At 45.3% G+C, this 10,000-nt stretch overlaps 2 protein-coding genes across 5 annotated transcripts in view; one reads left to right on the top strand and one right to left on the bottom strand.

Annotated features, from left to right (window-relative positions):
* LOC115125601 (SET-binding protein-like) overlaps nucleotides 1–7,290 on the bottom strand; it is an 18,876-nt gene extending 11,586 nt beyond the window's left edge. For 2 of the 3 annotated variants that reach the window (XM_065027828.1, XM_029655117.2), the window contains exons 1-2: nucleotides 7,096–7,290; nucleotides 5,999–6,029 (exon numbers count right to left, since the gene is read on the bottom strand). The gene's annotated coding sequence lies outside the window, so the exon portion shown is untranslated. The remainder of the gene's footprint in view (nucleotides 1–5,998; nucleotides 6,030–7,095) is intronic. The other variant, XM_065027829.1, reaches the window with a different exon arrangement.
* A 538-nt stretch (nucleotides 7,291–7,828) lies between these two features.
* dap3 (death associated protein 3) overlaps nucleotides 7,829–10,000 on the top strand; it is an 11,536-nt gene continuing 9,364 nt past the window's right edge. The window contains exons 1-2 of one of the 2 annotated variants that reach the window (XM_029652031.2): nucleotides 7,829–7,997; nucleotides 8,260–8,301. In XM_029652031.2, coding sequence (XP_029507891.1) covers nucleotides 8,263–8,301 — 39 coding nt within the window. In that variant the 5' untranslated portion in view covers nucleotides 7,829–7,997; nucleotides 8,260–8,262. Of the gene's footprint in view, nucleotides 7,998–8,223; nucleotides 8,302–10,000 lie in introns of those variants that run through there. The other variant, XM_065027827.1, reaches the window with a different exon arrangement.

The raw sequence follows: 10,000 nt of genomic DNA, 5'->3' as shown, positions 1-10,000 counted from the left end.
TCTCTGTCTCAGTCTCTCTCTGTCTCCCTCTCTCTCTTTCAGTCTCCGTCTCCCTCTCTCCGTCTCCCTCTCTCCATCTCTCTGTCTCCCTCTCTCTGTCTCCCACATACACACTTGCTCTGTAGTCTGTGCTGACCAATACACGGCAAAACAAACACCATCTCCTATAACTCTTTCCCTTTCATCCCCTCTGTCTCATTCCCCTATGTCTCATTCCTCTCTCTGTCTCTCTGTCTCCATCTCTCTGTCTCCGTCTCTCCGTCTCTGTCTCCCTCTCTCTGTCTCCCTCTCTCTGTCTCCGTCTCCCTCTCTCCGTCTCTCTCCGTCTCCCTCTCTCTGTCTCCGTCTCTCTGTCTCCGTCTCTCCGTCTCTCTCCGTCTCCCTCTCTCTGTCTCCCTCTCTCTGTCTCCGTCTCTCTGTCTCCGTCTCCCTCTCTCCGTCTCCCTCTCTCCGTCTCCGTCTCCCTCTCTCCGTCTCCCTCTCTCCGTCTCCCTCTCTCCGTCTCCGTCTCCCTCTCTCCGTCTCCCTCTCTCCGTCTCCCTCTCTCTGTCTCCGTCTCTCTGTCTCCCTCTCTCTGTCTCCCTCTCTGTCTCAGTCTCTCTGTCTCCCTCTCTCTGTCTCCGTCTCTCTGTCTCCGGCTCTCTGTCTCTCTGTCTCCGTCTTTCTCTCTCCGTCTCCCTCTCTCTGTCTCCGTCTCCCTCTCTCCGTCTCCCTCTCTCCGTCTCCCTCTCTCCGTCTCCGTCTCCCCCTCTCTCCGTCTCCCTCTCTCTGTCTCCGTCTCTCTGTCTCCCTCTCTCTCTCTCTGTCTCCCTCTCTCTCTCAGTCTCTCTGTCTCCCTCTCTCTGTCTCCGTCTCTCTGTCTCCGGCTCTCTGTCTCTCTGTCTCCGTCTTTCTCTCTCCGTCTCCCTATCTCCGTCTCGCTGTCTCCGTCTCTCTGTCTCTCTCTCTCCGTCTCTCTCTCTCCGTCTCCGTCTCCCTCTTTCCGTCTCCCTGTCTCTGTCTTTCTGTCTCCGTCTCCCTCTCTCTGTCTCCCTCTCTCTGTCTCCGTCTCTCTGTCTCCCTCTCTCTGTCTCCCTCTCTGTCTCAGTCTCTCTGTCTCCCTCTCTCAGTCTCCCTCTCTCCGTCTCTCTCCGTCTCCCTCTCTCTGTCTCCCTCTCTCTGTCTCAGTCTCCCTCTCTCCGTCTCTCTCCGTCTCTGTCTCTCTGTCTCCCTCTCTCTGTCTCCGTCTCCCTCTCTCCGTCTCTCTGTCTCCCTCTCTCTGTCTCCCACATACACACTTGCTCTGTAGTCTGTGCTGACCAATACACGGCAAAACAAACACCATCTCCTATAACTCTTTCCCTTTCATCCCCTCTGTCTCATTCCCCTATGTCTCATTCCTCTCTCTGTCTCTCTGTCTCCCTCTCTCTGTCTCCCTCTCTCTGTCTCCCTCTCTCTGTCTCCGTCTCCCTCTCTCCGTCTCCCTCTCTCTGTCTCCGTCTCCCTCTCTCCGTCTCTCTCCGTCTCTGTCTCTCTTTCTCCCTCTCTCTGTCTCCGTCTCCCTCTCTCCGTCTCTCTGTCTCCGTCTCTCTGTCTCCGTCTCTCTGTCTCCCTCTCTCTGTCTCTGTCTCCCTCTCTCCGTCTCTCTGTCTGTCTCCCGTCTCTCTGTCTCCCTCTCTCCATCTCCCTGTCTCCGTCTCCCTGTCTCCGTCTCCCTCTCTCCGTCTCCCTCTCTCCGTCTCCGTCTCCCTCTCTCCATCTCTGTCTCCCTCTCTCTGTCTCCCACATACACACTTGCTCTGTAGTCTGTGCTGACCAATACACGGCAAAACAAACACCATCTCTTATAACTCTTTCCCTTTCATCCCCTCTGTCTCATTCCCCTATGTCTCATTCCTCTCTCTGTCTCTCTGTCTCCCTCTCTCTGTCTCCCTCTCTCTGTCTCCGTCTCTCTGTCTCCGTCTCTCTGTCTCCCTCTCTCTGTCTCCGTCTCCCTCTCTCCGTCTCTCTCCGTCTCTCTCCGTCTCGTCTCTGTCTCCCTCCCTCTGTCTCCGTCTCCCTCTCTCCGTCTCTCTGTCTCCCTCTCTCTGTCTCCGTCTCCCTCTCTCCGTCTCTCTGTCTCCGTCTCTCTGTCTCCCTCTCTCCGTCTCCCTGTCTCCGTCTCTCTGTCTCCCTCTCTCCGTCTCCCTCTCTCCGTCTCCGTCTCCCTCTCACCGTCTCCCTCTCTCTCAGTCTACCTCTCTCAGTCTCTCTGTCTCCGTCTCCCTCTCTCTGTCTCCCTCTCTCGGTCTCCCTCTCTCTGTCTCAGTCTTTCTGTTTCCCTCTCTCTGTCTCCCTCTCTCTGTCTCCCTCTCTCTCCCTCTCTCTGTCTCCCACATACACACTTGCTCTGTAGTCTGTGCTGACCAATACACGGCAAAACAAACACCATCTCCTATAACTCTTTCCCTTTCATCCCCTCTGTCTCATTCCCTATGTCTCATTCCTCTCTCTCTCTCTCTGTCTCATTCCCCTATGTCTCATTCCTCCCTCTCTCTCTCTGTCTCATTCCCCTGTCTCATTCCTCCCTCTCTCTCTCTCATTCCCCTGTCTCATTCCTCCCTCTCTCTCTGTCTCATTCCCCTGTCTCATTCCTCCCTCTCTCTCTCTGTCTCATTCCCTATGTCTCATTCCTCCCTCTCTCTCTCTGTCTCATTCCCCTGTCTCATTCCTCCCTCTCTCTCTCTGTCTCCCTCTCTCTGTCTCATTCCCCTATGTCTCATTCCTCCCTCTCTCTCTCTCTGTCTCATTCCCCTATGTCTCATTCCTCCCTCTCTCTCTCTGTCTCCCTCTCTCTGTCTCATTCCCCTATGTCTCATTCCTCCCTCTCTCTCTCATTCCCCTATGTCTCATTCCTCCCTTTCTCTCTCTCTCTCTCTCTCATTGAGATACTCTTCATTTCCTAATAAAAACACACCCTGTTGTACATTCTTTACTCTCTATGGAGAGCCTCTTATGAAACAACTAATCTGTCTCTCAACAGTGCCTTGTCCTCCTCCTCAGACCATGATATCATACAGAGCTCAGTATCTCTGACTACTGGTCACCTCTACAGTGACCACTACTGTGGCCTGACCCAGATAGACAGACACAGAGAGAGAGAGAGAGAGAGAGAGAGAGAGAGAGAGAGAATACATATTGTGGAAGTCACAGTGACATGAAGACATGGTGAGATAGAGGACAGTATAGTACAGTATACTACGGTACAATATAGTTTAGCCCTGTTTGTCAATTGAATGTCAAGTTGGCTAGATTGAGTGACAGGTTGAAATACCTTTAATTTTCAGAATATGGCATTATAGAATAGGCAACATTATGTGATTAGTACAAGTGCCATGAGTCAACAAGCAGGCCCACACATAGCCTATATGTAGATAGACTGAGGAAAGAGGTGTGGCCAATACATACTGGACAGAACAAAAGCTCATCGTATTATTCACTATGACTAAATATTAATGTTATGACCCTCAGTCCTATAAACAACCTGTCTGTCTGTTCCAAGGAAGTGTCGGTCGTGATAACTAACCAGCAGTCAACGATATCTCAACATTAAAAGTAGACTCAGCGATATGACGTAGATGCAGAAAGTAAACAGCATAGTGGGTCAATTTTCGCAACAACTACTGTAATTGGACTATTTCAGCCTCATCCATTGCTGACAGGTGTATACAATTGCGCACACAGCCATGCAATCTCCACAGACAAACATTGTCAGTAGAATGGCCTTACTGAAGAGCTCAGTGACTTTCAACGTGGCACCGTCATAGGATGCCACTTTTCCATCAAGTCAGTTCATCAAATTTCTGCCCTGCTAGAGCTGCCCCGGTCAACTGTAAGTGCTGTTATTGTAAAATGGAAACATCTAGGGGCAACAACGGCTCACCCACAAAGTGGTAGGCCACACAAGCTGATCTAGAAGAAAAAGAAACGCACACCTATTTAGGCGAGGTGCTGGCTAGCGGAGTAGAAAACTTGAAAATAAAAGAAAGCCACACACGCTCAGATGCAAAAATGTAATTACCAACGTTTCGACAGCCAAGCTGTCTTCATCAGGGTTACCAACATTTTCGACGTTGGTAATTAAAATTTTGCATCTGAGCTCCTATAGCTCTTCTATTTTCTAGGCTACACAAGCTGACAGAATGGGACCCCCGAGTGCTGAAGTGTGTAGCACATAAAAATCGTCTGTCCTCAGCTGCAACGCTCACTACCGAGTTCCAAACTGCCTCTGAAAGCAACGTCAACACAATAACTGTTGGTCAGGAGCTTCATTAAATTCCTGGCCGAGCAACCAAACACAAGCTGAGCAACCAAACACAAGTGGTGTCCATACAGAAATGGTTTGTCAAGATCGGTGTGGAAGAACTTGACTGGCCTGCACAGAGCCCTGACCTCAACCCCATCGAACACCTTTGGGATGAATTGGAACGCAGACTGCGAGACAGTCCTAGTCGCCGAACATCAGTGCCCGACCTCATTAATGCTCTTGTGGTTGAATGGAAGCAAGTCCCCTCATCAATGTTCCAACATCTAGTGAAAAGCCTTCCAGAAGAGTGGAGGCTGTTATAGCAGCAAAGGGGGGGGGGGACCAGCTCCATGTTAATGCCTATGATTTTGGAATGAGATGTTCGACGAGCAGGTGTCCATATACTTTTGGTCATGTAGTGTACATGATAGTGATCGGTTGAGATAGTATTGCAGTATACTAAGTGGTACCACTACTCCATACAAGCTGATGAGACACACACAGAGAAAAGTTTGTGGTCATACACACATCCTTAAAAACATAGGTGCTGGGCTAATAAAGAACAGTAGTAAAGAACAAGAAGGTCCTCACACTGTTAAAGCTCCCAATTCACAGCTTTATTGACAACGTTTCCATCTGAAACGGATCTTCGTCAGGTCAAACAAACAAACTGAGTGTTCACATCCCAAAATATGCACATTTCACCTCACATGACCATTACACACATGATGCATGGTGGGTGCAAAAACAATTTGTGCATCTCTAATCATTTGATATCAATGAGATGGGAACATGTAGTAGTTACAGAAAATAATATATATTTACAAAATGACCAAGTAGGAGACCTGGAAGGCAAGATAAATCAAAAGTGATATATTCATGTAAGAAATGGTCTGATATCAAACTATTGGATCAAACCTTTTGGAGACACACACAAACGATGAATCCAATACAAGTACATTCTCAATAATAGATTATCAGTACCCCCCAGGAGTCTTAACATGTTCGTTACCAATGTATCTCAGAGAGCTAATGTTGTGACACACGCACACTCTCTGCCCTTCTCTTCACGGTTATTACTGGCTGCATCAGGCTCTTGGTCGGCTGGTCCTACATTGTGTACCCTGGTCGCTACACTGGCTGGCTGATCTAGAGCGGAGGGATGTCCAGTACCGGACTCACTTGTGTGCTCTACCCGCGTTCACGGTGTTACTGTCATGTCAACATTACACACTAGTTTATTTTGCGAATGGCGATGCATCGTGTGAACTATGGTAGCTTGTAGGCATTACGCACAGTGCACACTGTAGGTGATGACATGACACGTGCTATTGTTGTTGTTGTCATTCATATAGCATATTTCATAGAACATCTGCCAATAAAACATATCATTGCACAACGGCTTGAACCATTAAACTATTACATGTCTGTCAGTTATCACAAGTTTCTATGGTGATAGAGTCTTTTTTTGTGTGATGAGTCCATTCCCCTTTCCTCGCCCTCATCTGTCCTCTGTCTGCCGTATAATACGTGTGTCAGCAACATTGGCTTAATAAATATTATCACAGTCTGTGCTGGGAAAATTCAACCCTGGTCCCACACCCCCATAATAAATGATATGATAGATGCAATATTGTTGCAACGCTGTGATACAGCACGCTAGCATATACTTACTAACTAACATAACATGATGGTTTGGTATGTTACAAAATTAGACACATTCGTGCTACTTACCCAGCGTGCGCGTCCCAGAACTGCGTTTAGCCTACATTAGACAAGATAAGAGAGATTGGTGATACTGTCCTATCCTCTCGACAAGCGTCAACAATCATGCACTGTATTTAGATATTGGTTTGGTTACATAACTAAAGTCGCTAGGCCTACTCCTCCTAAGAAACCCTACGCATAGGCTGGCTGGATGCAGAAGAGAACAACATTTGCGCGGCGGTTTTCATAGCGCTCGGTTGAAGACACTACAGCAGCATTCTCCGTAGTAACTTGTCTCGACAGCTAGGTGGAGAGCTACTTACAGTACTGCAGGCGAAGGCAACTAGATTCAGCCGCGGAGTCGATGGTTATGGGCCGGGACATCATTATAATAATGCTGCAAATTCACCACAACTAATACCAATAATTGATTGTATTTTGAAAATAACAATAATTTCATACCTTGATTACATTGAGACATGATCACATACAAAAGACACGTCCCTTTTTTAATTTGCGGTATATTTGGGAACATATTTCCTAAATTAAACAAATGTGCAGCTGAATTCCTTGTCATTTTTTTTACATAAACAAAATCCTATGTTTTATTTTGTAATAAAAATGGGGAGGTGGGTTATCACTCGCGGGCCAGTTTTGTTTAGTTTATTTTGTAACTGTTTCTCAGCCAGCCAGGAAAAGGGAAAGTTAGGCTACATTGTTTCCTTCAGACTGATCAGATCGTGCACTGTGCTCGAGAACGGTGAACGCCCCCCGCGAGGCTGCGTCATTCTGTGCCAAAACATTGTTGACAGCTTTCTATTAGATTGCATCGTTGCGAGCTTCACTCGTAATAAATGATGAGCACATACGCCAGCAATCTCTTAGCAAAGGCAACTTTCATGAGAAAATGTATTCAGAAGCTATATGTGCAGTTGGCCGAAATAATAAAATACCTCAACAGTTCAATGTGCATCTAAATGATTTTAAAAGTAGCTAAAAACTTATGTTCACAAAATAGCCTAAATTATTTAGAAATACATAATGATATAAAAAAAACTAACAAAATGGCGACGACATATCAAGCCTGGCTTTCTCTTGGCCTCTCTTTCTCTCCAAGCAGTTACCTGTTTGCATATCTGAATTCGTTCCTTGCGCAACCCGGGCACGGTTGAAGTCAGAGCGGACTGAAGCCCATTCTCAAAACGGGGGCTTCTGAGCGGAAAGCGCCCGTAGTAGAAGCACTGAGTAGAAGGTTACAGCAGTCTCAAACAAGCTGAAAGCAACACACTGCACACTCTTTCAGGAGCTCCAAGAGGCGGGAGAGAAGGGAGGGAGAGAAGGGTGATTGATGTGCGCTATGGGAGATCCAGTAGACTGTAAGCCTATACAGCCAAAGCCTACTGTTTTTTTTTATTGTTTAGAAATTGTATTTCATTTGAAAAATGATCTCTATCGAGCATTATTGTGGTTGAATGTCAAATATTAGGCCTAAGGCTATTATTATGTTTACAAACGAAAACAATATATTTTTTGGTTTCATTCCCGCATACTCCACTTTGAAATTTATGGGACCATCTTGCATAGAATCATCCTGAGAATGTTTATAGAGGTTTTTCCCCCCTCCTGTCATAACCATTGCAAACCTATAGGCCTAAATCCTAGGTCCATTGTCTTAAATCTATTTTAGGCCAACTATTCTCATCACCCACTATTCGGTTATTCAACTGTAGACTCTTATTTATTTTTTTTATTTATTTTTTTAAATCAGACTGGTTCTAAATAAGACCACCTAGCTAAAAAAAAACTGTGGATGACATCTGGATTTGCGCAAACGATGTGCATATTTGAGCTCTCTACGTAACATCCTTCGTCTACAAACCAATATGGCGACTGCCACGGATTTAGCACGGTGACAGTTCGACCGAAATTGTGCAACTCTTCAGTGTTTTCAAAATAGACCTGAACCGTCTAAAACTACATGACCTTGCCAGTTTGGATCTTAATTTTGAATTTAATGAATTAATTGGTTGGTAAATTATTGTTGTGTACCTACAGTTGTTGTAGTCTTTCTGCAGTGTAACGTTACTGTAAAACAAGGATGCATGTTGCAGTGTCTTACTAGCAGATATATAGCTAGCTAATGCAAGGTTAGCTAGCTATTGAGCTTAGATTAAATTGCTAGTCCTAATAACATAATCATTATTTTAGAGTGAAGGTCGCAATAGTACAGATGGCACCAGTGTAACTGTGTAAACTGACCTGGGTTTATGTACTTATTCATGTTCCAGACCATGGCCCTTCACAGACTATCCTTGAGATTACGACAAACGGTGAGTCCATGGTGCAAGATTCCATGACGTTATAGCTTTATTTATTATATTTAACTAGGCAAGCCGGTTAAGAACAAATTCTTATTTAAAATGATGGCCTACCAAAAGGCAAAAAAGCTTCCTGCGGGGACAGAGGCTGGAATTAAACTAAATATATATATATATAACAAAACACATCACGACGAGAGACAACACAACACTACACAAAGAGAGACCTAAGAAAACAACATAGCAAGGCAGCAACTCATGACAAATCGACATGGTAGCAGCACAAAACATGGTACAAACATTTTTGGGCACAGACAACCGCACAAATTGGCAAGAAGTTAGAGACAACAATACATCACACAAAGCAGCTACAACTGTCGGTAAGTGTCTGATTGATTAATAGAATGAAGAGAGCTTGAGGCTTGCACTAATACTATAGTCCCTTATACCTAATTGTTATGTGCTGACTCAACTCTCATTTCCATTACACAAGTCATTGGACGAAGGCATCTTCTGTATATGGGGATGTTTAGTTAAGAGCCCCAACACTCGGTCTGAACATTAACATGCATCGCTTCCTTAACTTTTATATCAGCGAGAAACAATTTTAAAAATACAGTACCAGTCAAAAGTTTGGACACACCTACTCATTCCAGGGTTTTCTTTATTTTTACTATTTTCTACATTGTAGAATAATAGTGATGACATCAAAACAATGAAAAGCTCAAAGCTCTGCACACTTGCCATTCTCTCAACCAGCTTCATGACATGGTCACCTGGAATGCATTTCAATCGAGAGGTGTACCTTGGTAAAAGTTTATTTGTGGAATTTCCTTCCTTAATGCGTTTAAGCCAATCAGTTGTGTTGTGACATGGCAGGGGTGGTATACTGAAGGTAACCCTATTTGGTAAAAGACCAAGTCGAATTGCTGCAAAGAAACCACTACTAAAGAACACCAGTAAGAAGAAGAGACTTGCTTGGGCCAAGAAACATGAGCAATGGACATTAGACTTGTAGAACTCTGTCCTTTTTGGTCTGATGAGTCCAAATTTGAGATGTTTGGTTGCATCCGCCATGTCTTTGTGAGATGCAGAGTAGGTGAACGGATGATCTCCGCATGTGTGGTTCCCACCGTGAAGCATGGAGGTGTGGGGGTGCTTTGCTGGTGACACTGTCGGGATTTAAAATTCAGGGCGCACTTAACCAGCATGGCTACCACAGCATTCTGCAGCGATACGCCATCCCATCTGGTTTGAGCTTAGTGGGACTATCATTAGTTTTTTTAACAGGACAATGACCCAACACACCTTCAGGTTGTGTAAGGGCAATTTGACCAAGAGGGAGAGTGATAGAGTGCTGCATCAGATGACCTGGCCAAAACACAATCGCCTGGCCTCAACCCAATTAAGATGGTTTGGGATGAGTTGGACCACAGAGTGAAGGAAAATCAGCCAACAAGTGCTCAGCATATGTGGGAACTCCTTCAAGACTGTTGGAAAAGTATTCCAGGTGAAGCTGTTTGAGAGTGCCTAGAGTGTGCAAAGCTGTCATCAAGGCAAAGGGTGGCTACTTTGAAGAATCTCAAATATAAAATATAATTTAACACCTTTTTTGGTAACTACATGATTCCATGTGTTATTTCATAGTTTTGATGTCTTCACTATCATTCTACAATGTAGAAAATAGTGAAAATAAAGAGCCTTGAATGAG

Source organism: Oncorhynchus nerka, linkage group LG14 (assembly GCF_034236695.1).
Source record: "Oncorhynchus nerka isolate Pitt River linkage group LG14, Oner_Uvic_2.0, whole genome shotgun sequence".
In the NCBI taxonomy this organism is placed as follows: Eukaryota; Metazoa; Chordata; class Actinopteri; order Salmoniformes; family Salmonidae; genus Oncorhynchus; species Oncorhynchus nerka.
This window is presented reverse-complemented; position numbering and strand designations above follow the sequence as displayed.